Source organism: Radiomyces spectabilis (genome assembly GCF_025331425.1).
Source record: "Radiomyces spectabilis strain NRRL 2753 chromosome Unknown BYT42scaffold_2, whole genome shotgun sequence".
NCBI lineage: Eukaryota > Fungi > Mucoromycota > Mucoromycetes > Mucorales > Radiomycetaceae > Radiomyces > Radiomyces spectabilis.
The window spans coordinates 448,848-473,417 of NW_026251927.1; the positions used below are offsets into that span (position 1 = coordinate 448,848).

The 24,570-nt window shown below is 44.9% G+C and overlaps 7 protein-coding genes across 7 annotated transcripts; 2 read left to right on the forward strand and 5 right to left on the reverse strand.

Annotated features, from left to right (window-relative positions):
* Positions 1-91: 91 nt before the first annotated feature.
* BYT42DRAFT_176268 (carotenoid oxygenase) lies at positions 92-2,374 on the reverse strand. Its single transcript, XM_051562392.1, has 2 exons — positions 1,416-2,374; positions 92-1,351 (listed from the first exon to the last, which is right to left on the reverse strand). The coding sequence occupies exons 1-2, from the start codon at positions 1,876-1,878 to the stop codon at positions 210-212; spliced, it is 1,605 nt and encodes a 534-aa protein (XP_051426904.1). The 5' UTR covers positions 1,879-2,374; the 3' UTR covers positions 92-209.
* A 90-nt stretch (positions 2,375-2,464) lies between these two features.
* Positions 2,465-3,503, reverse strand: BYT42DRAFT_542599 (uncharacterized protein; the record flags this gene model as incomplete). Its single annotated transcript, XM_051565624.1, has 5 exons — positions 2,465-2,631; positions 2,698-2,798; positions 2,865-2,947; positions 3,022-3,147; positions 3,234-3,503. The coding sequence occupies 5 exons, from the start codon at positions 3,501-3,503 to the stop codon at positions 2,465-2,467; spliced, it is 747 nt and encodes a 248-aa protein (XP_051426905.1).
* A 2,744-nt stretch (positions 3,504-6,247) lies between these two features.
* Positions 6,248-7,204, reverse strand: BYT42DRAFT_628147 (uncharacterized protein). Its single transcript, XM_051572422.1, has one exon. It carries the CDS (start codon positions 7,087-7,089, stop codon positions 6,598-6,600), a length of 492 nt encoding a protein of 163 aa, XP_051426906.1. The 5' UTR covers positions 7,090-7,204; the 3' UTR covers positions 6,248-6,597.
* Positions 7,205-7,962: 758 nt separating this feature from the next.
* On the forward strand, positions 7,963-13,507 carry BYT42DRAFT_555035 (uncharacterized protein). Its single transcript, XM_051566629.1, has 17 exons — positions 7,963-8,225; positions 8,297-8,442; positions 8,514-8,941; positions 9,020-9,100; positions 9,166-9,232; positions 9,319-9,648; positions 9,712-10,064; positions 10,124-10,395; positions 10,457-10,984; positions 11,047-11,103; positions 11,158-11,529; positions 11,591-11,811; positions 11,883-11,969; positions 12,039-12,107; positions 12,165-12,248; positions 12,326-12,458; positions 12,526-13,507. The coding sequence occupies exons 1-17, from the start codon at positions 8,063-8,065 to the stop codon at positions 13,224-13,226; spliced, it is 4,092 nt and encodes a 1,363-aa protein (XP_051426907.1). The 5' UTR covers positions 7,963-8,062; the 3' UTR covers positions 13,227-13,507.
* BYT42DRAFT_555039 (ferrochelatase) lies at positions 13,508-15,269 on the reverse strand. Its single transcript, XM_051566630.1, has 6 exons — positions 15,191-15,269; positions 15,035-15,134; positions 14,703-14,965; positions 14,368-14,609; positions 13,942-14,310; positions 13,508-13,876 (listed from the first exon to the last, which is right to left on the reverse strand). Exons 1-6 carry the CDS (start codon positions 15,219-15,221, stop codon positions 13,670-13,672), a joined length of 1,212 nt encoding a protein of 403 aa, XP_051426908.1. The 5' UTR covers positions 15,222-15,269; the 3' UTR covers positions 13,508-13,669.
* A 2,645-nt stretch (positions 15,270-17,914) lies between these two features.
* BYT42DRAFT_490386 (oligomeric Golgi complex subunit 7) lies at positions 17,915-20,623 on the forward strand (the record flags this gene model as incomplete). Its single annotated transcript, XM_051563999.1, has 2 exons — positions 17,915-19,578; positions 19,732-20,623. The coding sequence occupies 2 exons, from the start codon at positions 17,915-17,917 to the stop codon at positions 20,621-20,623; spliced, it is 2,556 nt and encodes an 851-aa protein (XP_051426909.1).
* Positions 20,624-20,737: 114 nt separating this feature from the next.
* BYT42DRAFT_508673 (uncharacterized protein) lies at positions 20,738-23,740 on the reverse strand. The gene is made up of 8 exons (XM_051565122.1): positions 23,492-23,740; positions 23,321-23,365; positions 22,591-23,245; positions 21,748-22,522; positions 21,564-21,668; positions 21,321-21,491; positions 21,051-21,248; positions 20,738-20,957 (listed from the first exon to the last, which is right to left on the reverse strand). The coding sequence occupies exons 1-8, from the start codon at positions 23,640-23,642 to the stop codon at positions 20,823-20,825; spliced, it is 2,235 nt and encodes a 744-aa protein (XP_051426910.1). The 5' UTR covers positions 23,643-23,740; the 3' UTR covers positions 20,738-20,822.
* Positions 23,741-24,570: the final 830 nt, after the last annotated feature.

Sequence of the window (24,570 nt, forward strand, 5' to 3'; positions counted from 1 at the left end):
ACATAGTGAAATGACAGCGGCCACGATTCCTTCACCGTGCACCACTACCAACAAAACCTCGTACATTAAGTTTGCCATAAAAATTGGCTGCTTTGACAGTTATTAAAAGTTTCGCAGCATATAAGGATCTGGTCAAGTTTTTTTTTTTTTTGGGGGGGGGGGTGTTTCGAGGATGGGAGAGACTTTTTAAAATGTAAAATAAGGAGCATTCAATTAATGGAGACGTTCTCAAAGCGTTCGTTGACAAAGGATCCATGAAAGGTATTGGCAGTGAAGGAGCCGATATGGCATCGTGCTACTTCTTTCAAGGTTTTGGCATCCAACACCACGAGAAAGCAGCGATCTTGCTGGGGGCTGGAGGATAATGATCGGAATTGGTTAACAAAACTTAACAAGACTCCATCGTCTTCCTCGATGGCTCCAGGTTTGGGTGCAAAGATGGGTTCCGAACACAGATACCCGTCGTGATCGTATTTGGCTGTCACGGTGCCGGAGCGGATATCGACCTTGATGAGACTGTATCGTTCGCTATTACTCATACTGGCTCGCTCAAACTGGCAACCATACATGTATTGGTGAGGAGACAACGTCGGGTCCTGACGGTAACGAAGAAACTCGACATTGGCAACAATGGTACCGGATTCGCATGTTGTGCTATTCAGCCGGATCACATAGCGCCGAAAATCGCCGAAACTGGATTGACGCGTAGGTGGTAAAGGCACTCCTGTTAATGGGTCGGGAGTCTGGAACGAGTTTGCGCGATACACGGCTGGATCGGTGCCACTACGCAAGGGATTACCAAAAGAGTGAACCTGATACAGGATGTCGCCGTTGCTGTAAGCGGAGCAGTTCAACTCGATGATGTGGTCCTTTTCATCCTCGTTCCATTCGTCCCAGGCGCTGCCGACATGGAAAGTGAAGAAAGGATCGACCGCGATCGAGGCCACGTGGCAGACATTGGAACGGCGGCGAATCACATGGAGATACGTCGGCGCCTGTGGATCCCAATGGAAACAGGACAAAGCAGGACCACCCGCAAGTAGTCCAATGCCGGCATAGGTATAGTAGAGCGGGGCTTCGGGAATGATAATGAATTCCTTGGTTAACCAAAATGAATGGATGTAGGCGGGCCGAATGCGACTCTTCTTTTTGTCGAGACGATGCGTGATTTTAGCCAATACGGTGGTTTTACCCGATCCATCAATGCTGAAAACAGTCAAGGCACTAGTCATCAGATCGAGAGTAATGTTGTAAATGGTATTGGTTTCAGGATCATATTGATGATGGGCCGCTGATAGATTGCCTTGGAGTTGGTCGTGAAAGTCACCGTAGTCAAAGAGTTGTTGAGGCTCTGAAAGGGGGAAAAACAGGTGTGAGTAATTTTGTGAGACAAGAAAACTTTGTGGCATACTGACCAAGGGTATCCGAGTGTATGTGTTGCATCATATTGGCGTCCGTTTTAGATACCAAGACATGTGCATCATCCGATCCGTTGGCGCCGGGAGGCAAAGGGTAGTTGGGGGTAGCGGTGACGCCGACCATTTGGGAAGACGGTGAGATGTCTCTCCATTTCGGAGGTCGAAGGACCATGCGATCGAACCGGTAGATCAGCGTCTTGATGTGCTGCCACACAGAGAACAACGGCATATGGCCAAAAAAGATGCCTTGAGTTTCTCCTGTCGCAATGATATCCTTTTCAACCTGGCTCGCCAAGTTGCGGGAATTGTAGCGCACTTTTTGCTGAGAAGCCGATAATTCGAATCGGTGCATAAACGGTAGTCCGTCGAAAGCATGTTGAATAGCAATTGAGGCGCCATTTTTGCATTCGAAGGTAAATGTTCCAGGTCCTGTATTACCAACGATTTTTAGAAAAACCATTCATTTAGTCTGGCAGTCCCTCATCAACTACTTCAAGGGTTTCCTTTACCTATTCTGTACAAGATGCCGTTGAGCCAGTCAGGTAATGCTCCTTCGACAGGCAACCATGTAGGTTCAGATATTTCCGGGGTGTTTCGGAATACACATTGCTGAAAACATTGAAGCCGAGAAAATACGGCGAAAAGGGCATGCAGTCGCGGATAAATAAAAAGGGGGAAGCCCACAGCAAGGGCAACAATAAGTGAGGTGATGACAACCGCCATGTATTTCTCAGTCAAATAAAAGGATTCAATGGATAGAAAAGAATAAAAGTACACACACCAAGAGGAGGAAGAAAATATGCAAAGAAAACAGAAGAACGGTTTTATATGACATGTCGTTTTTGACGTACGCTGCAAAAGAAAAACCCCCTGATTAAAAAAAAAAAAAGAGGTTCCTTTTTTCTGCATGGTGTCATTTCATTGTTTGCAGTGAAAGACTATTTACATTGTAAAAAGATGAATCCAGATCTTTTTCCCTCACGTCCTAAAGCGTGCCTTCCTGCCCTCAACACGCTTTCTCCGTCGTTGCAATTCTGGTTGTTCACCTAAATGAGTTGTAGACGACCGTCTTGCACCAGATGCTTGATGTCTGAATAACGGACAATGTATATTTCGCCCTTTTCCAGTAACTGGCTTTCACCGCCGAGACTGACTTGACCTACGTTTTCCATGACCCGACAAAACACCGGTGCTTCCATATCGGCCGTGGTGACTAAAAACGATGACCCGTCAGTTCCATAACCCTCCATATGTATTCCATACTACGGTCAATGCTTACCCATATTGAGACCACCGTGGGATTCGTCTTGACGGTGTTGTGATCGGGGCAAAAGATGAAGAAACGATTCATGGTTGTGTGCCTCAAGAAGTTCCTGATATCTATTTTTTCGGTTTTTTCCCATTTAAGCATGGAAGCCACAGGGGGGAAGATGAACAAGAACTTACCGACGAGCGTAAATGATCTCCTGAGGCGACATGATTAAATCATATCCAGAGGTCCGCAGTAACTGAAGGGTGAACTTTTCGATCTGGATTCAATGATCGGTCGCGTCAGAAACTCTTTCTGGTATCTGCAGTTTCTCTTCCTTTTTCACCAAATTACCTTGTGTAAGCGTGTTCTTAAGTAGCTTTTGACGAGATACTTGATGCGTTCTATTTCTGTTTGGTATACCATGGAGATGAACTTGTTTTCCACCGTGGAGGACATGTCCTCCATGACCATTTCTGTCTATGGTTGTCATAAAACGAAAGCAAATTATACCAATAAGTCACCAAGGGAATCCAGCGGGGGGTTGTTGGTAACTGGGAACTCACTTGTTGTTCTAATAATTCTATCAGCGTTTCTACAATGTGACGTTTATAGGGTAATAATTCGGGCGCGTTTCGTTCATCGATCCATGCTTGCGTGATCATGAGGACGGGATTGTCACGGTCGTACCGAATAGGATCTTTGCCTGCTTGTGCGAACAGACGATCATCTTGTGATATGTTAAATGAAAGATCTTTCGGTTGAGATTGCGTTTGTGACAAGTCGGTGGTGCTTAGTGAGGCTTGAGTGGTGCTGTCATGTGTGCTGTCGTCCATGTCACGAGTCTCGGAGAAAGAAAATAGGGGAGCGTATCAACCTGAATGCCGTCGCCTCCTCCACCCAACATCCCACCCCAAAATTTTTCGTAGGAGTTATTTTCCTGCGTACTTTTTCATCAGAAACTTCTGAGGCCAATCAGCGAAGAGCATTTTTTTTTAAATACGCTTTTTACCAAATTGATTGGCAGACAAGGCAAAAAGATACATGTGTGCATTCGATCCATCTAGAGTTATCTGGCTGTAAAAGTGGAAATTTGATACAAGTGAGCCGTATTCTATGCAAACCACCTCTGAAAGGGATCCATCGCCATTGCCGAACGGGAAAAAGAGCATAAAATATTGACAAGACATAGATTTTGCCAACATACAATCGACGATCTAAAATATAGATCTTACTTGCTTGCTGATAAGACCATCTTGCATCGTTCAGCCTGAACTAAGGCGCATAAATTCAAAGCCGTCACATCCTCTAATACGATGCTACTAATTTTGCAACACATGAGCCATGGCCCGCTAGCTTTTAGTAACGCGCCATGCCCCGTCAGCTGTCAAGTTAAAAACCTGTAATTGAACATTCGAATATGTTAAGAATACAAATATAAAATCAGCATGAAGGCATAGCATAAAAAATAGAAACAATGTTTATTCCAACAAATTCCTTTAATCAACCACACTCTGGCGGTCAAACACCTCGTCGTACACAATGTTTGCCGTAAATGCTTCGCTCGTAATTATGTAGACGCGCTGTCTGTAATACTGCTTTGTCTGCCATTTTGCTTACACTCTAATAATAGCTTGATTTCAAGCGACTGAAATTGCTGCACTTTTTGAACAGATCTTTCGATCTACCTTCGATAAACAGTGACCTCCACCGCACACGTCCACAACGGTCCTGCAGGTATCGTGTAATGAAAATGGAATCGGAGTTGGTGTGCAATTCAGTTTCGCTGTCGATGTCGATGTCAATGACAGTGGTTTTGTCGATTAATCGAACAGTCGAGTGACATTTTGTATGTCACAAGGTTCTTGCATAGGCGACCGACAAACGGGACTCGGTTCCTTGACATGTGACATGATATTTTTTATAATGGCGTTCAGTATATTCAATACCCGTCTTCTACCTATCTGATGAAGAATGAAAATCAGAAAAAGAAGAAACGGCTTATCTGATGAATTTTCTACATTACCTGCGAGCACGCTCCAAATTATCCTGGAATATCGTCTTCTCTTGTAATATTTGACGCCATTTTTAGGAAACCGGTTTGTGCGATTGCTTGCATACCGTCGAAAGTACAGTGGCTGAAAAAATTGTCCAAACCTACGCCCCGTTTTTTTACGTTTTTATTCATACCGCAGCTTTCGCTATATGTACCGTCTGAATTTTTTTTTTTTTGAAAAGTACATTCTCTTCTCTACATTGTCACGAAGTGATCGCATTGCAATTCATCCCATTGCATCCACCATTTCAAGATGAGCGGTCGGTTTGAACAACTTTTTTTCAATAAATGCAAAATAAGAAAAAGCGTTTTTCATATCGGCAAGGAAGAAAAACGGGTAAAAAAACGCTTTCTCTTATTTTGCATTTATTGAAAAAAAGTTGTTCAAACCGACCGCTCATCTTGAAATGGTGGATGCAATGGGATGAATTGCAATGCGATCACTTCGTGACAATGTAGAGAAGAGAATGTACTTTTCATATAAAAAAAATTCAGACGGTACATATAGCGAAAGCTGCGGTATGAATAAAAACGTAAAAAAACGGGGCGTAGGTTTGGACAATTTTTTCAGCCACTGTACGTCGAGTTTGTCTGCTTCGGCTTCATCGATACCATTTTGTAGGCAAAGAGATTCTATACTGGTCCAGAGGCGCATATACAACATCGTACTTTAATAAATCATTCCATTCGCTTTCATCAAGCCGGTGGTCGATGCAAAGAATCGTTTCTTCGGCGTCATTTCCTTCCCATTTAAGCGGTGTTCAGGGTATCACAACGAAGATGATCCAGATTTGATTCCAATGGTACACCGCCATTCTTGTGGATGAAAAGAGTAAACAAAGGCCCAGCGGGCGCGCCAGAACAGTAAAGTACCCAGATGACTGCGGCAGGAAGAGTCAAAGAAGGTGCTACTGTGGAGTGAATAGTTGCAAGCGGTAACTTGAGGTGTAAGAGTAGCTGTCTGATGCCTTGTAGACTCAGTGAAGCTGTTAGGGAGAACACCGATAGCACAAGGAGCCAGAAGGATGTTTTCTTCGAGTCAAAGAAAAAAAAATTATCAATGGTCTAGAGATAGCCGACCAGCAAGAGCAACTCGAAGAAGCAAAGTGCGAGAGGCAGAGTTGGCGATATGGAAGTTTGCCGTGAAGGACCCGATACCAGGTAGTGCGATGGAGGAGTGTATTCCCAGATATGCGCCATGCGGACGAGGGGGTTCTCGGGGCGACTTTGTGAGTGTTGCGGGAACAGACGGCGTTGAAGATGGCGCCGTAAGTCCCGAGCTTTAGAGAAGCTGGCGAATACATCGCGGTGAGGTGATAGCTGCTGTCGCAAGTCATGAGTACGAGAACTGCGGAGTTCTCCCAATGAGATCCTCAGAATAGAGGAAGAGCAGGTGGGGAGATGTCGATCCGGTGATTGCCCACAGCACGAAGGAACTCCGTGAGTCAGTCGCGGGGAAGGCCGGGGGTCTGTGACGGATGCGGATGGCTCCGAGGAGTTTGTCAAGAGTCCGTGATGGTCTTTCCCAATAGCCTGAGAAACAAGTGACTGCCGCAGATGAAATGTGTCCAGTGCATCTTTGGTCAAAATGGCGAGGATAAAAGTCCTTGACAATCAACGTTGGCGATATGTCCGAAGTTGGCTTGATATCACCATATACGTTCGTATAATTGTATGTATAGCCTGGCGTGTAAATATCCACTTCGTAGTCTGGACGGTTGGCAGTAGGTCGTTCGTCAGGCACAGTGTTCGAACAATGAGCGATTACCGTGGCATTTTCCATGACAAGAGACTATGGATAAAGCAATGAATGTCACTTGCTGCCAGGTGCGCTTCCGAAAGTGTTTTCGCTTGGCAATCGTACAAATAGGGTATCAATGCAGCAGCCGCATTAACAACTGCCCTTTCCGTTTCGGCGGTCCGAGCGCAGCCAAGCAAGTCAATTTTTGCGGTTTCTTCGTCGATTTGATCATTCGTGTATTTTTGGATAATGGCCACCACCTGGAGAACTCGTGTGTTGAACGTGCGACGACTGTAGGAATCGATGACATGAGCATGCATCGATCGCAAAGATCGGGTGGAAAGATCTCCACAGGAATGCTTTGGTAATTGTATCGCTTTTGCAATACAAGTACACCTGACATCGACAATAGTTCATTGACGTTACCTTCCACCGTAAAGCTGGCACTCTTTGATCTCTCGAGACATGCTTGTCGGTATGCATGAAATTTCTTTGAAATAATGTTGCCGTCCAATATCCAGTGATTGTCAAGCGTTGACGGTGATACTGGATCAGGTGCATTTGGTTGACATGGCGGACGAGTCCAGGTTTCGTGCAAAACGTTCAGTGCATGAAGCGCATACATACTTCACCTCCAGTTGGGTAGTTCTCCGGAAATAGGATCGCCTGTCCAAAGGGATCCACCAAATCGCGCGTATGGTATTGAAAATCGTGTCCCAAGACCATTGGCGTACTGGGATATTCACGCTTTTTAGATTTCCATATCGCGTCGCTGGAAATACGTTGTCGTCCTTGATCATTCTTTTTCCGCTCCTCGAATTCCTTATGATGGTGCCGGTAAACACGTGATCGTGCCTTATTGAAACGGGCGTATTGTTTTGTCACAAAATGGACTCGCTTGGACAAAACACGGGTCAGATTGCTGCTTGCTGGGAGCAACATCTGTGCCTCCAACTGCAGAATCAGCGTCGCTTTCATGGAGACCTTCGTCAGACATGCATGTGCTTGCGTTTGTTGTCCGGATATCGGCAGTGCTATTGGTGCAACTTCCGGAACTCCCAAAATCTGGAGCAGACATCTTGAGTAGATTTCTTTTGCAAACTCGACAGAAGAAAAGTCCAGTAACAAGAGGCTTAAAGATCTACAATCGCCTACTTGTCAGTGCTACTGTGCTCAGTTCTTCATTTGTTGAGCAGAGGACGCGCTTTGGCAACAGTTGGGAGCAGGAAGACACCAAACAATCAAATCGATGCAGAAAAGGAGTTCAAAAGGAGGTCGCGAACGTCACGTGCTCCTTGCGAGTTTTAGTGCCGGACTGTCGTGCCGGATTGTCGTGTCCGTAAGATACACGTGAGCCGCCCAAAAGGTAAGACAAAATATTCCGAAATAGCAACTTCTTTTTAACGATGGTGGTTTTTCGAATACGCTGTAACCACTCGGAATTAAAACCCCGTCGTTATCTGAGTGCGCGCCAAAAAAAGAAATCAGACTTCTCCGCATTGGGCCAAACTGAAAGTCGCAAAAAAAAAAAAAAAAAAATCAGGGACACGTCAAGTTTCGGTTTGGTTCGCTTCCTTGTAATTGTTGTATTCGCAACCATGACCGACTTCCTTGACCGTCTGGGAAGGAAGAGGTCAGTCAAACAATCCATCCTATCTTCAAATGCGTCCTTTTTAAAAAATGTCCCCACCACAACCCCTTTCCACCCACTATCGCCTCGCACCGCCGTCTCTAGAAAACAGTCTTCACCAGTTCGCAGCAGTAAGCTAGTCCTCTTTGGAAAACACTTCTCACTCTTTTTATTTATTTCATTGTTTCCCAACCCTTTGCAGAAACTGGAGTGTCGCGCTTAACCCCCAAGCGATCGCTTCTGCGCATGCGACCATCGATCGATGATCGTCGCGATGTAGCACAAGATCACCATCCTACCGATGAGTTGGCCGATTCGGAAATTACAGACATGTTTGAACAAATGCTCGTTTGTGATCCAAACCTACACCTTGACCCTGCGATCGTCGAATTCATTTTGTTTTTCATTATCTGATATAGGAACGTCGTGGGATTCACGATCCTCAGGCGAAAGCAACCATGTCGAGTTGGCATGTGGACAAGAAGAGGTTGATGATTAAGCAAGATCGTCAAGCGGAAAGACTGGCTTCAGGACAACCCGCCATGGAAACAGGTTCTCGATCGACGCCGTCATCGAATCCGTCATTGGCCGGCTCTACAGATATGGTAGGTGATACGATCTACTGTGCCACACCTTCACGCACTTTTTCGATGACGGGCGGCGACCGACCCAACTCGATCAAAACTTCGAAAAGCACGCCCACCGAAGGATCGCCCTCAAGGGAAGAGGCTTCGGATACACTATCGGCCAGTCATTTTATACGTACCTTTATGGAAACCAACCTTCGCGCCGTAACTCCAGCCGTCGCCAGCAGCTTGGAAGTCAGTCTAAGGACACGGACCATGGAGTAAGTTTTCTTGGGTTACGTCCCCATCCGTTACATGAATTTCGGAGCTTTAATCATTTGCTCTTGCGTCTTATTTAGCTGGGTCATCGGGTTTATTGATCTCAAAGGATTCCATGTGCTCAATAACAGTCTCGCCTACTTGAATCGCAAGCAAGATAGGTACAACTGGTTCCCCCGACCTACCACCCTATGACGGTGTTTGATTGACTTTGAAATGATTATAGGACGGATAGCGACATCGAAGTGGAAGCTGAAATTGTAAAGTGCATCAAGACGCTTGTCAACACAAAGGTAAAAAATAAAAGGGTCATATGACTCTCGGGTCATGGCGATTGCCATGTTGCATTTTTTCATTTGTTTCTCATGCATCTATGTAGTACGGAGTGCAGGAAGCCGTGACCAACCCCAACTACATCCATACCATTGTCTTCTCTTTACCCAATGCTCATTGGCAAACGCGTAAACTGGTGTGTGAATTGCTCGCCTTCTTAAGCTATTGTCATCCTGACGGTTTGGCTCACGTTTTGCGCGGGTTCGATCTGTTGCGAGATCATCGTCATGATTTGGGAAGGTTCGACGCCTGGCTCAGTACGGTGGAACACACCATTGCTGGTCGCGGGAAAGCGGGATCGCTGGTCGGTGCTCATCAAGAGCTTAAACAATCCGGCATTCGAACAGGCCTCGATAAACATGTCAACGAATATGCAGTAGGTCACACCAAAACAATTACCATGGGACCAATGAAACTCAGTCATGATGCTATTATTTAGTTATCAAGCATGATTCTGGTGAATACTTTATTAAAGAACACCACTGACATCAATGATCGTGTTCATCTTCGTAACGAATTGAACGCTTCTGGATTTCAAGCGCGTGTGCTCCCCAAATTTGAATCGCTCAACTACCATCTTCTCAACTACCAGATCGACGCCTATAAAATCGCAGCCGAAAACGATGCAGAGGATTTGTTTGGAGATGAAGCATCGATTTATGCGGATATCTTCCATCCCTCGGAGCTTCTCGACCGGATTCTGGAGACTATGGAAGATACACCGGACGCACATGATTATCTACTCGGCATACTGCGAAGCTTGCTCTTAATCAAAGGCGATCCAGGAACTCGGTAAGTTCACAATAGTTACCTCACCTGGCATTCATTGATTTACAGTTTTTATTTCCCAGTGTCCATTATTATCACATGGTGAGTGTGCTGGTAGAGCATACAGTGATGGATCGATGCAGTTCTTTGCCCGAAGATTTTACTTCCACCTTCGGTGTTTCGGTGGGCAATCTGATTCAGAAATTTAGCGATTTGGATCGTCTACATGTTCTGGAAGACGAAGCCACGAAAAGCAGAGAAACCATAGCCAGACTGATCACAGAAAAACAAGAGCTGGAAGTACAACTACAGGACCGTCAACACGGTTCACATAGTATGAATCGTGCAGGACACCGTAGGTTATCATGATCTTGTCCCAATTCCAACAAACCATAATCTAATCTGGAAAATACTAGATCGATTACACATGGATCTTGAAAACTCGCAGTTAAAAACACTTTTAAAAACGTCCAAAGTAACCATTGCCATGCTGCAGGAACGCGTTCGAGAACTTACTGATCAGCTTGAAGCGACAAATCCCATCCCATCGCAACCGCCACGCATTGTACTAGGCAACGCATGGAAAGTGACTCGCCAACTCAAGGAAAAAATGGCCAATCATCCTTTTATGTCTGGCAACACTTCGAGCGACAAATTTCCACGGAGCCTGCGTGGTCGTGGCGGCAAAGATTTAAAGATTCAAACCGCAACGGATGATCAAAGCAATGAAACAAGCACAAGAGCGTCGACCACGACTTCTCCCGCAGATATTGCTTCACCAGCACCAGTACCTGCAACTGCTCCCCCACCTCCGCCGCCACCTCCGCCGCCACCTCCTTTGCCCTTATCCACCTTACAATCACTACCGTCTGCCGTAACCCCTCCTCCACCACCACCGCCACCACCGCCACCGCCACCGCCATCGATGTTGCCGTCTACATCAGGTATCTTTACAGTATCAATGAGAATATTGTATTAAAACGTCATATTAAACGAGACATGTTAGGGTCATCCGCTACTGCACCACCTCCACCTCCGCCTCCGCCTCCTCCACCAGGCCCCGGTAAGTAAATGAAGGACTATTTTGCGATAAAAGCGGATATTCATACAGCTACAGCTGTGAAGCCAGGTGTTCTTACGACCAATCATGAAGAGGTCAAAAAATCTTCTCTAAATGAACCAATGCTAGCATCACCTGTGATTGCTCCACCCTCGCGAAAAGAAATTCACCACCAACCCAATATCAAACTGAAAAATCTTCAGTGGCAAAAGTTGGAAGCCCATAATGTCGATCACACCATCTGGAAGTCGGGACAAGTGAATGAAGATCAACTGGAAAACAGGTTGGACGAGATGGGTATCTTTAGTGAAATCGAGACCCTGTTCCCCGCCAAAGTGAATACACTCTTTGAACGCAGAATCAAGACAAAATCTGAAGATGAGAAAAACATTGTCAGGTTCTTGTCCAAGGACAAGACACGAAATTTAAGTATGTGTCATCGGGATTTTCAACTTGTCTATCGCGTTATACTCACAGACGTACTTTCTAGATATTGCAGTGTTGCCCAAAATCAAACATTTTGCTTCCTTCAAGGAAGTGATTCAACATATTCTGGCTGTGGATGATCAATTATGCACAGAGACTTTCCTCAGCAATCTTCTAGTAAATCTTCCCAATAATGACGACGATTTAAGAACGATGGACAAATACATGAAGGCCTCCGAAGAAGAATGCAAAGTTTTAGCTCTTCCTGAGCAATTTATGATTGAGGTAGGGTATAGATCATGGATTAAAAGATGGATGCATATTCTAAAATAGGATTTCCCTTTCACAAATGATAGATGATCAAAATCCCTCATTGCCAAGAACGGCTAAAATTCATGCTGTTTCGAGTTCAATTTTGGGAACGATACCATCATCTGACCAATGTATGTAGACCAAAAAGAAAAAGGGGGGGGAGTGTCAGGGAGAATTTGAGGTAACCATTCGGGCTATAGAATATGTCGACTGTGCTAGATGTATCGGATGCACTTCGCCACTCGTCTAATTTCAACGAACTTTTACACGTAAGTCATTTTCCAAAAGAGGAACAAGTAGCATAACGGCTAATAGTTCTTGTGTAGCTGATCCTGAGCGTGGGTAACTACATGAATGCCTCAACTCTGAATGGCGGAGCCTACGGCATGCGTATTGCTAGCATCAACAAGGTACGCAGCCTGGTGCTGTTTAGTTTCTAGTAGAGTACTTTTACTCATTAACAAGAATCATTTGATATCGAATTTAGCTGTCCGATACAAAAGCCTCTCACACTTCGTCGCTCAGTTTGCTACATATTCTTGTGGGGATCATACGACGTCATTTTCCCCATCTTTTAGCGTTCCTGGATGATCTCAAGGACGTCAAACACGCTACTCGCAGTGAGTACCTAAATATCTTGAAACAAGCCATCCATGACATCGATTGATGACATTAATACTTTTGTAGTCATGGCAAGTGTCAATGATATTGTACAGCAATATACCGAGATGCGTCAAGGGCTGAAACAGCTGGATGAAAAACTATCAACTCTTTGGCGCCAAGACAACGAAGACCATGACATTGAGACAAGCGGCAGTAGCGATGGTGACAGCCAGCATGGTGATGCCGATATCGATACGAACGAGCAAGACAAAGAGTCAGTTCGATTAAAAGAAAGCAACAAGGATAAGACCAATGATCTTTTGAAGGACGACAGATTTGTAGCCATTATGCGAGAATTACGCGAGGCGGCCCGAGATCGATTTGAGGCACTGGAAACGTTGTATTTAAACATGGACAGTCGGTGGAAAGATGTCATGGTATTCTACGGTGAAAATCCGAAAGCGATGCGACCGGATGATTTCTTTGGAATTTTTGCGAAATTCGTTGACAGTTGGCGGTTGGCCTCTGTGGCCGAGGAGAAGTACACCCAGCGTAAAGAACGCGAAGCGAAACGCAAGGCCGAAGAAGACAAGGCACGTCAAAAGTTGAAAGAAAAGAAGGAAACTGAAAGCCAGCATCGCGTGACAGCCACCAACGGAGCCTTACATTGTAAGTTTTTATTTTCGGTTTTTCAGCTTGCAGATTCTTGCACCCACATGCTAATGATTGTCGTTTTCCAGTATCTTCGGCAAGTGGTGATGATCGTCGACTCATGGACGATTTGATGACTATGTTAAGATCCGGTGAGATCGAAACCAAGACTAGACAACGACGGAAAAGAAGAGAACGCAAAATGAGAGTGTCTGAAGATCCGAATCGACCCATGTCGGTGGCCTCTAGTAATTTGCTAGAGGTGACAGCAGAAGATTTGCTACGTTCCTTGCAGGCCGAGTGAACGTGGAAGTAACATCCCCTACCCCTCCCCAACTCCACGACCTAAATCTTTATTTTGTATTTACCCTTGTTGACCATTGTAAACATTCCCTTACTCTATATGTATTCTCTACTGTGTATCTGTAATTTTGTGTATTCAAATGTCATTAAAAATTATCGCTTTACGTAAACATATCATAACAGTATCGCCTGTTGACCACTAAATCAAGTGATAATGATGAATATCCATTGTGGAGATGAGATTGGTTGTAAATGCGGGCTTTTTCTAATGGCTCTATGCTTTGTTATCTAAAATCTTATAGGGAAAGAAATCGCGAGTGGTTTGACAAGCGTCAGTGGTGCAACCAGGGCATCGCAAGTACCACTGTTTGGAAGCCGATTCGTTTTTCTGAAGGTGCTCTTTCACGATATCAGCCATTGCTTTGACAAATACTGGATCGTCGTTCAATGCCTCGGCACGTTTCCAACCCGTAACACCCGCCTATACGAGACCGCCATTCATGTTTAATCGATCGACCCCGTGTGATCGGAGCAGGAATAACGTACCTTTTTTGCTTCGGCTCCGTATTCATGATCCAATTCATACAACGTTTCAATGTGGTCGCTGGTGAAAGCGATGGGAACGACAACAATGTTTTTCTTACCGGCTTTGGCATATCCTTCAAGGGCATCGGACGTTTGAGGACCAAGCCAAGCCTTGGGCCCGACTTGCGATTGCCATACCAATCGATAGGCATTCTGGTTGCCTAAACGTTCCATCACACGCTGCACACTGGCGGCAACCTCAGCAGGATAAGGATCGCCTCGATTCACCACCTGCATTGGAAGCGAATGCGCGGAAAATAAGATGATAGCATCTCGACGTTCCTCCGCTGTGTACTCGGCGAGCTTTCTTTCGATCTTCACCGCCATTGCCTGTCCGCGCATTTAATATTCATAGTTTTTGCATGATACCTGCCGTTGCACACTTACTTCAACGAATCCTGGATGGGTAGGCCAACGATCAATGATACTCCATTGAATTTGATCTGTCAATCCAGCGCGGTCAATGCCACGCTGCAATTCGTTTAAGCTGCTGCCAGTGGTTGAGCAAGAGTACTGAGGATACTGAGTAAATACAACGGCTCGCTTGACTCCATCTTCTTTCATCTGTTGCAAGGCGGTGTCCGTATACGGTTCCACGTATCGAAAAGCAATGTAATGTTTATGGGGCGCTAGAATAAAAAGGGAATGAATACCTGCCGTTTTGACACCAAAAAAAAAAAAAAAAAAAAAAAAAAAAAAAGATTGCTGCGAGGTGGCATTACCGGTTTCAGGGGAGATTTCATCAAGGAGTTTTTCCATGGCCTGACCTTGGGCACGAGTCCAGCGTAAAATAGGCGATCCACCACCAATTTCGGCATACTGTTCACGAATGCTGGGAGACCGTCTTTTGGCAATGATTTTGGCTAATTGTTTTTGCCACGGAAGTTGCATGATATCGCGATCGCTGAATAGATTGTGCAAAAAGTCATGGACATCGTCGAGTGTCTCGGGACCTCCCATATTGGTCAACAACACCGCCGTCGGCCTACAGATTCAACGACAATGAGACTCAATGATACAGGCATGCGTATGTTTGCGTAACATCCTCACTTACGGTTTCTTAATGGTATTTGTACTGGTAGCTAATGATCTGGCAGGCTGCCAAGTGAACGGTGTGGTGGGATGCGCGGATTTCAGGACAGCTCGTGTGCCGGCTAGGTGTAATGTAAGCCTTATGAGCGCGCACTTTGCATTTTCTAATATTAATTACCGAGACTGCGTAGTAAGTATTGAAATGACATGTTGGCTGGGTAAAAAAACAGAGAGGCGGGGAGTAACGGCGATAAACGATCGATGGGCAGAAAAAAACACGCATTTTTCCAACGGCGGTTGTTCAATTATCCAATGCTGCGGGGTTTCGAACTATTGACAATGACATTTCCATCGCCCTTTTTGATCATTCTGCCAAGCTCTGTTGCATCGGTACTGTTGACTCTGCTATGACATCTTTATATTCAAGGCTCTGTACGCCTATATACCATTATGTTACTGACGCAGTGAAAGAACGTTGTAGTGGAGGTTGCCTGCATCCATATCATGGACGTTTCTCAGGCTCTGTAGGGCTCGGTGTGAAATGAACCGCTGCCGATCCCTTCATTCGAACACCGAAAAAACCACGGTAAAATTAGGTGACACCACTCATAGCCTTCATCATTTGCGAGACGGATCCAATGGGCTGCTTTTTAGTGATAGAAGGTGCAACACAACACATTGTATAGTGTAAATTCATAACGCAAAAGCATGTCTTATGTCTCAATAGTGGTTCTGTTCCCCAGACAACATCAATGACTTTCAATAAATGATGGGGGTTCACGTAAAATAAATATGTTTGACCCCAAACAGATGATTATGTTGAGTTTCCTTCTAGTTGGAACAAAAAATTTGGTTGGTTGTTGATTAGTCGGTTGGTTGCCTGGTTGCCTGGTTGATTGGTTGACGGTAGGCCTGGCTTGTCCCAAGAATCCTGCAAGGGCAGTGCTTCGGGTATTTCTACTATGCATCCACGTCATGATTTCTAAATTTTGCTAAGGACACACGAAGTGAAGCATCATTCTGCCGGCCCGTTACCTCTTTGTAGAATCTTTCTTCCAAAGAGCAGGAGCACATTGACAGCAACACATTACAGTACCTTCATATCATCAACCCTAGGTATAAAGTTGATGGATCGCGAATATTGCATTGGAGCCGTGCCCTACCAGCGAATCACTAGTCGACCGTTTCAAACGACCTGACCACTCTTTGTTCATTTGCTTGCGTCCATTAAAGGAGCAGTGTAGATTTTTTCTTACATTTCTATTCTCTTTGCACTCACAGATCTGTCGTCGTTCAAAGTCATATCTATTTCTGTGTTCTGTCTATAACACATAATCTCATTTGCACCGCCGCTTTTCAGTTTTGAAAAAGTAATAAAAAAAACAGTAAATATATTAGAAATGCAACTCTTGTTTTTGCACTTCCCTTTTATAGTGAATCTCGAAGCTTATGAAGTTGCGATAGGAGTATGATCCAACTCGTATCCTTCAGCAACAGTTTGACAGTAAAAATTGACGACTTGATGCCATCTTTAACGGAAATATTCACATAATCAACGCTTTTGAGAAAGTTTGCTTTTATGCTTCTGGTGCCATCTCATATGTCATTCGTTGAAGTGAAATAGACCACTTGGATACGATGCACAAGACATAGATGGCGCAGTAACCCACTGTGCCAATCTTGTATGCGAAATTCCCTTTTAAGGTAATTTGCTGCGAACGAGTTTGTGAGTTTGCAAATAAATACTATCAGAGGAAATAGCTTAATTGAACAACTCTTAAATCTGGATCGTGCTTCCATGGTTCGAACCATGAGAAGCACAAGCAAGGGCGTCAAAACCCAGTTTCCTCTTTTGTAACCTTTTTTGTTTAGTTTTGGTTGTTGCAAGATGAAGGAGTTTTTGAATTATAAAAGCTTCTGTCGTACTTCACTCGGATCTGATATACCGGCAAGATCACCAGAGTGGGAAACAAGAGGATTAGGGATAGGAAAGATAACGCTTTATTTTTGTCAATTATAAGGAGATATTTATATGTGCTTATTCGGTCTATGTTCTTAAAGAGGATAATGGCTGAGCGGCTAAAACTTTGATAAAAGGATGGTTGTACTTAGCAAGATGCTAAGCTGATTACCATTTTCGGACGTTATCCGCTTCAGCCACGACACTTCAATAATGATTGCAGTATCCGAAGGCCGCTTGGCCTTTCTTTTTTCTTTGATATGCTGTGCATTGCATAGGGTACGTTCTTTGTTTGAGGGGTCTTGATCATGGTTTTTTCTGGTTTATTGAAAGCGTCTAAGTAAAGTAACTTTGGCTGTGTATTGATGGCAAATGAGCACTCCATCTTTAAAAAAATGTCGCATCAATGTAATTCCATACAAAACTGTGATCACCATTTTCGTCAAAGCGGCCGCAGGTATGACAAGCAAAAACTAGAATCTCAAAAGCACAAACTGAATGAAAATAAGTTGAAGCAGGTCAAGGGGTAAAAAACTGAAAGATAAAACATATGACATTGGAAACAAGTGGTTAAAATACTCGACTCTAAATTCGGGAAGGCTGGCAAGTGGAACGTTGCCAATTTTGATAACTCGTGAAGAACTACTGTTTTGGCTTTCGACAATGGCGGCTGAAGGAGCCCTACAGAGGTTGTTTGCATGGAATACGGTGCACTTGTATCGATACTCACTTTTTACAGCCGAATAACTCTACATTAATATTCAAACCCACCTTTGCTTTGTCTGCCAATCCAAATTAGTACAAGCGTTTTGAAAATTCACTAATCACTGATTGGCCTTGAGTTTTCTGGTAAAAAACCACGCCAAAAATTAGGGAAAAAAACCTATAAAATGCAGGTCCGGTAGTGAGTTGGTGCTTCGCTGCCATGGTCATTTTAGGAAGATGACGACGCCATTTATCGACACGCAATGCTTTGCCGATGAAAACTTTAATGTAAAGGCATGGATTAATCAAACTCTGAATAAGTGTGAATCCACAGCAGAGAAGGACACCACTGTGCTGGTCACCCAACTTCAACTGGTCAGTGATCAGACATCGCAAAAAGTCGGCGCCATCACCGACAACGTTATAAAGACCATGCCTCGCATGTTGTACGATCTCAAACTCATTGCCGAGGATGCGCGGCGTATCAAGGACGATATCGACCAAGTCAGACAGAATGTCGGCGGCATGGAAGGTGACACGGCCGAAGCGCTCGAGAAACTTCGACAGCTCCATCTAGTAAAGACGCGCATGGAGAGTTGTCGATCGTCCTTACGCGAAGCCGAGAATTGGAGCAACCTGGAAGAGGAAACAAACGCTATCCTTGCAAAGGAAGACTGGGAAGCCGCCGCGGTTCGATTGCAAAGCGCGCAACAGAGCTTGGATGTATTCCAGCACACGCCCGAATACGAACCTCGATCCCAGTTGCTGAACAGGTTACAAGAAAACTTGGAAACCGCGATTCGATCCAAGGTTATTCAGGCTCTCGAAGACCATGACGCTACTGAATGTCAAAAGTTTTACAAGGTATTTAGCAAGATTGGTCGCGCCGAAGAGTTTGTCGATTTGTACTTTGAAGTACGCACACCCGCCGTTCACCCCCTGTGGAGTGCTGTATCAGCGGCAGAGGCATCCTCGCCTTTGCACGAAGCACTCGACGGCTTCTATAAATCCATGTATTCATTGGTATCAGAAGAGTATACGTGGTGCTCCTACATCTTTGCCGACGCTAGGATCATGGCTCAAACCCTCGTGCAAAATATGATGCAATCGTTGAATCCACCACTCGACGACAAGCTCAATACCATTCAACAACAACAAGAAGCGGAAGCATTGCCTTTACTGGTATCGACTTTTCACGTTACCGAATCCTTTGGTCTTTCGCTCGAGCGTCTCTTTTCAAAGCTTCCTGTGAATACCGCTTCTACCGACGACCGATCCACTTTGGACGCCCATCTCAAGACACACGCACGCCGACGGTCTCATTCCAATTCTATCTCCCTAATCCCTTTAACGCTTCGCCACACAGACGTTAATGCATGGTCTTACAGCCTTTACGAACCGTTTCTGCCACTCCAAACACAATATGCTACGCTTGAGCTTGGCCATTTAACCAAACAACTGACCGCGCTCTTCAAGAACGTCAAAATCAATCATCTGTCCAATGCCATGGAAACCATTCAAACGGTATCCAACACAACGATTGACCAAGTGTTCCGGTTACTCAAAAAATCGCTAGACCGATGCCTGACACTGACTCACGGATACGGAAGTGTAGAGTGGCTTAAAGTGGCAAATGAATATGTGTGCGAAACCAACAGTCAACTTTCTCGCTTTGTTGCTGAAATCAACAAGAAAATGACCACCTCCGAGAAGCGACCAGAAACTGAAGACGACACTGCCCCACCACGACGATCCACTTCGTCGGATGTCACAGAGGATCTCGATTTTGACGCGGACCTTATTCAAAGCGACTGGTCCATCTTCCAAATCGGTTTACGATCGCTTGGTATCTGCCAAGAAATGGAAGTCCAACTCAAAGCTTTGGTAGAGACGGTTTGCCGGTCACTGGAAAGCGTGCGTGTTACGGTCACGGAAGGAGATGCAGGACCCATGACACCTTCGATCGCCAGCCCACGTGAACACCGACGCAAGAGTTTCCTTGGCAACGATATGACTGTGAGTCGACCGGCGCTTCATGAACGGAAACGAAGCAGTGGACTCCGTGATATCATGATGGCTGAACATCACGACAAATACCCTCATGCATCCCTGGGGCTGTTACGAACTTCGATTCTCAATACCCATGAACTTCAGTCTTTAATGAATCAAGTGTCTTCGGTGACAGAGGAAGGACAAGAGAATGCGGTGGCCAAAGCTTTGAGTAACGCGCAGTGGAGTATTTGGCGATTCGCGGAACAGTGTCAGTTGTTGGTGCATGAAGCCATCCATACGCCTATGACGCGTCATTTGGCGGACATTCGCACCATTCAGGACGCTTGGACCGCCGAAACCGAAGACAAGTATCAAGGTCGCAACAGAGACGCAACGCTGGATGTGGATATGCCGACCTTCAATTTGTCACCCAATGAATACATCACGCGTATCGGCGAGCAGCTGCTGATGCTGCCGCAACAGTTTGAAGTATATTCGGATGATAAAGCGTTCGCCTATCGGTTGGAAACGGTACCTTTCATGAACGAAGAAGACCGCGAGGAAAAAGAATTGGGATCGGAAAAATCTGAAGACGATAAAGAAGAGCAAGACGATGATACGATGTCCAACGAACAAATTATTCAGCGATGGACGACCTCGGTCGCAAGGGGTGTCATGAAATCTTTCTTGACCAGCGTCTTTGAAATCAAAAACCTGTCAGCACAAGGCAGTCGGCAACTGCGGACGGATATCGAGTATCTGGTGAACGTGCTGTCAGCGTTGGATGTGGAGCCACTGTCTGATTTGGTTGAGATGTATGAATATCTGAATATGGACGAACCAACAATTATCAGGGAACTTTCACGCATGGCAAAAGACTCGGACGCCGATAATCATATCTTGAAGAACGTAGCCAAGATGCGCGGCGTGGTACTCCTTGATTTGCCCAAATAGAGAAAAAGAAAAAGCCAATAGTCCTCCGATTACCCTCATTTCCATATCATAGGCTACTTTTTACAAAAATACCTCATAAAAGGCTAATGAAGACAAGAGAGACAGGATCGAAGCCAGTCTTTCGCTATATTTTATGGTTTTTTTTTACCTAATGCAAGGGATGTGCGTTGTTTTGACTCTTTATTTTCAAGCTTTTTGTTTACCATACACGACATTTGTTGGAGGGGTTCATTGGCGTTCCTGCAGGGCATTGGAATACCTTGGCAAAATCATCGGAATTCTGAATCACGCCATTGACACGTACACGGTTTGGCGAATGCACGTCAACGAAAATCTGTTTCAACAAATGATTCAATGATCAGAACCGCACACAAGGCAATAGGACTCATCAATGCTTATTGATCCGATGGATATTCGGGTGTCTTACCTGTTGTACGGCCATTTGGGGTCGTTCGAGGCTGCACCATGTTCGTCCAAAATTAATGAAAAAGAGAGCTTCAGGTGACAGTTGGTCCAAACCAGGTAAGCGTACATTGCTCATGTCTGAGCTTTTGGTCAGTTCCTGATATGCGATAAACGCAGCCGACAAGCCGCCATTGTCAGCAAGATTTTCTCCCAGGGTCATCTGGCAAACATGCGCGTAGTGTTAACAAATTTTGTCTATGAAGATAAGGTCCTAGGAATGCAAACGTTTTACCTTGCCGTTGACGTGATATTCCTTATTATCCGCTCCCTTGATGGTGAAATTATTATACTGATCGATGAAGCATTTGGTTTTTTCTTCGAATGCCTTTGAGGTGGCATTGGTCCACCATTGTTGTAGCGCCCCATTCCCGTCATACATGCGGCCCGAGTTATCGAATGCATGCTAAAAAAAAATCAGTGGATGAATAAGTGGCCTGCGGGCTCATGCAAGGGACCTAGTTTTTGTCCCACTTACTGTTAGCTCGTGACCAATGATCATGCCAATACTACCGTAATTGAGGTAGTCAGGAGCGTGGAAATCGTAAAAGGTGGTATGCAAGATTCCTGCGGGAACGACGATCTAAGCCAAAAAAAAAAAAAAAAAAAGAAAACCATTGGATCGGTCCATTGTAAACTGTTTGTGATAGGTTAATACTTACCTCATTGTAATTGGGACTGTAATAGGCGTTGACTTCTTGAGGGCTCATAAACCACTCAAACCGATCGGTCGGTTTTCCGTATTTGCCCCAGCCACGACGCAGGGACCAAAGGGTGGTACTTTCCTGATTTTCAAAGAATGACGTGGGAGAGATCTTGACGGAACCATAGAAGTCCCTCAAAGATTGGGGCGAGCGTAAATCGGGCGAGTTGATATTATAGCCAACCTTGTGCTTGATCTTGTTCACTTTTTCCACCGCCTTTGCACGCGTTTCCGAGTCCAACCACTCCATTTCCGGCAACCGGTTCAGCCAAGCGTCATGGATCCTATCCAGGAATACCAACAATCCTTCGCGTTCCTTCTCGCCACCGAAATCAGCCATGACGTAGAATCGACCGACCAACTGTCCGAAGGTGGAAGCGGTGTTGCGGGTACAGATTTGCGAACGAGGGCGCATGACAGATGTACCGCTTGCGATTTTACTGGACATTGTCTGTTGCAACTGACGTGAAGTGGTGTCAAGCGCGTGGATTTTGGCCATCACATGCCGAATTAAGATAAATTCGCGGATGTTTTCGGTGGAGACATCTTGACGGAACCATTGACTAAGTTTATCAAAGTAGGACGGCGTGGCGACGATTAAATTTTTTGGAAGCGGTGACGATTCCGGTACCCAGAACCGCAAAAAGCGTTCCCAATCGAGGAAATCGTACTTTTGCTGGATGTCAGCTAGTGACATTACGTTATAAAGCGCAATAGGATCCTGCATATCCTCGCTAACGACAAGAAAACGTCAATCCAATTAGTGTGCATATCCTACGCGATCTAAAAAAAACTCCTTTACCGCTTTACTGTAGCGTTGGCCAATTTCGTTTCAAAGTCGACAAAGCGATTCACCATACCGGTGATTTCGTCGCGCGAATATAGATGCAGATTCTCCTGGGAAGCTTTCTGCGCTCGTATCGGATCGCTGTCCGTGCCATTGCCGGCACCAACAATATGCATAAAAATATCCACAAGGCCCTCTCGGAAAATGGCCAGGACGTCCGGTTGCTCATAGTACTCCCTCGACGGTAGAATGAGGTCGGGTTGGGCCAGCGTAATGACAATGGTGTCTGGCTTTTTGTCGTCCGGGACCACACTGAAAGAGAACAAGGTCTCGACGCCTTTGAAGTAAGCGAATAATGCGGTCTCTGTCAAAATGTTGCGGTCCTCCCCTGTGATGAATCGACGGTTTTCCTGAATGAACTTGGACAACAATTGGCTGAGTTCGGCATACACTGGGGTGGGGCCGAGCGAATCAATAATGTCAAGGTTCATACAAGACCGGTAATAATCGCTGACTAGCGCAAAGTTGGCACGATCGAGGTCGCCTTGATCGTCCAAGTGGAATCCTTCGGTAGCGTTACTCTTTTTCAGCAGATCATCGTAAGTGCCTTCAAATATCTGCTGCAGAATTTGATAGTTGTCATTCTGCAACACTCGAAAAGTGCCGGTGCCTGAATTCCCCAAGAAAGGAAATGGGTTAGATACAGAGAAGACAATCTGTAGGTTATCCTGTATTGAACACATACTCGACTCGTCTTCAGGGATGGTGGCCGTCTTGAGCCAGGAGCCACCTTTATATAGAGAAATTCCACAAAAACACAGTCAGAAGATCATCATGCGTCTCGTATAATAAAAAAGGTGCTTATCAAAACTACAAAAAAAAAGAGAATAGGCACAGATAAAAAAGAGATAGTTACAGGTATACTGATAAAAATCGGAGCAAGGATCCAACGTCAAATCGACGTCTTTCATGATGGCGGCTGCTGTCTGGGCACAAGCCGGCGTATTACACACTGTTGACCCATTGGTATTGGCAGCGGGATAAACGCTGCTTAGTTGACTCGTCATGTAAACAGGAAAAGTATAACTTTTTTGTTTTAATAGAAAACGATAAAACAAAAACCAGAGTCCTGCTTGAAAGTGGAGAAAAAGAAGAAAAATGAAAGTTAAAAAACCTTAAGAACTGATAAAAAGGAAAAAAGTCGTCTATTTATACGTGAATCGCAAGACCATGCGTGCGGCTGCAACCTCTTTTCAAACAAGTCGAACCCCTGGGTTTTGGGCGGTTACTCCTGGATGCAATCGTTTTTCATCAACAAATGCAACCTCATAATTGCATGAGAGTTCATTACATTTCACCGAAATTACTATAGGCGTTATTGTCTTTATTTTTTTGGTCTTACTATGCTGTAGCATGTTTCATCCTGGCAAGCATGCAGTAAAGTGGGTAATCGTTCCAACCAGTAAAAAAGAAGGGATTGGAAAAAGGCAAGACAAGTGGCTAGGATCTACTGAATGGCTCCTATTTAGACGATCCATGAAGAATGTGTGTTTTTGGGTGGGTGTATGTTTTTCTGTATGCAGCCTACCCAATTTCCTTATCCATTTCCGTGAACTCATATTCCGCCCGACAGGGTGAATAAAAAAATAATAGGCTGGGATGGGGTAAAATATAAAATTGACATCTACTCTGCGGTCGGGCTTTCTTTTTATAACCTTGGTGTCAATGGCATGTGTTACATGGAATTTTTTTTGTGCACCCACTATCAACATCCAATGACAATCGTCAGGATACAATAAGTTGTTCAGAAAAGACAGGCGAGGAAGCATCCTTGGTAATATCCATGGCATTGGTGGTGCGAACTATCCCTTTTCTAGCTGGATCGAATTATCGAATGGTCCATGCTTGATTCAACCATTGCAACCTTCCCTGTTGTGTCGTCTTTCTGTAAACTGACATGCTATTCTTTCTAGTGCAACATTGAGGGACAGAAAA

Excerpts from the sequence above, each read along its gene's own strand:
- BYT42DRAFT_508673 (XM_051565122.1), bottom strand. The coding sequence starts at position 23,642 with ATGACGAGTCAACTAAGCAGCGTTTATCCCGCTGCCAATACCAATGGG. Across the intron at positions 21,669-21,747 it reads ACAGTCCCAATTACAATGAG|ATCGTCGTTCCCGCAGGAAT; the intron begins GTAAGTATTAAC and ends TTTTTGGCTTAG. Across the intron at positions 20,958-21,050 it reads CCCAAATGGCCGTACAACAG|ATTTTCGTTGACGTGCATTC; the intron begins GTAAGACACCCG and ends TTGTTGAAACAG.
- BYT42DRAFT_555035 (XM_051566629.1), top strand. The coding sequence starts at position 8,063 with ATGACCGACTTCCTTGACCGTCTGGGAAGGAAGAGGTCAGTCAAACAA. Across the intron at positions 8,226-8,296 it reads GTCTTCACCAGTTCGCAGCA|AAACTGGAGTGTCGCGCTTA; the intron begins GTAAGCTAGTCC and ends AACCCTTTGCAG. Across the intron at positions 12,459-12,525 it reads CGTCAAACACGCTACTCGCA|TCATGGCAAGTGTCAATGAT; the intron begins GTGAGTACCTAA and ends ATACTTTTGTAG.
- BYT42DRAFT_176268 (XM_051562392.1), bottom strand. The coding sequence starts at position 1,878 with ATGGTTTTTCTAAAAATCGTTGGTAATACAGGACCTGGAACATTTACC. Across the intron at positions 1,352-1,415 it reads CATACACTCGGATACCCTTG|AGCCTCAACAACTCTTTGAC; the intron begins GTCAGTATGCCA and ends TCCCCCTTTCAG.
- BYT42DRAFT_555039 (XM_051566630.1), bottom strand. The coding sequence starts at position 15,221 with ATGTCATTTCAATACTTACTACGCAGTCTCG. Across the intron at positions 14,610-14,702 it reads TGAAATCTCCCCTGAAACCG|CGCCCCATAAACATTACATT; the intron begins GTAATGCCACCT and ends TTTTTATTCTAG. Across the intron at positions 13,877-13,941 it reads ACGGAGCCGAAGCAAAAAAG|GCGGGTGTTACGGGTTGGAA; the intron begins GTACGTTATTCC and ends GGTCTCGTATAG.
- BYT42DRAFT_628147 (XM_051572422.1), bottom strand. The coding sequence starts at position 7,089 with ATGTATGCGCTTCATGCACTGAACGTTTTGCACGAAACCTGGACTCGT.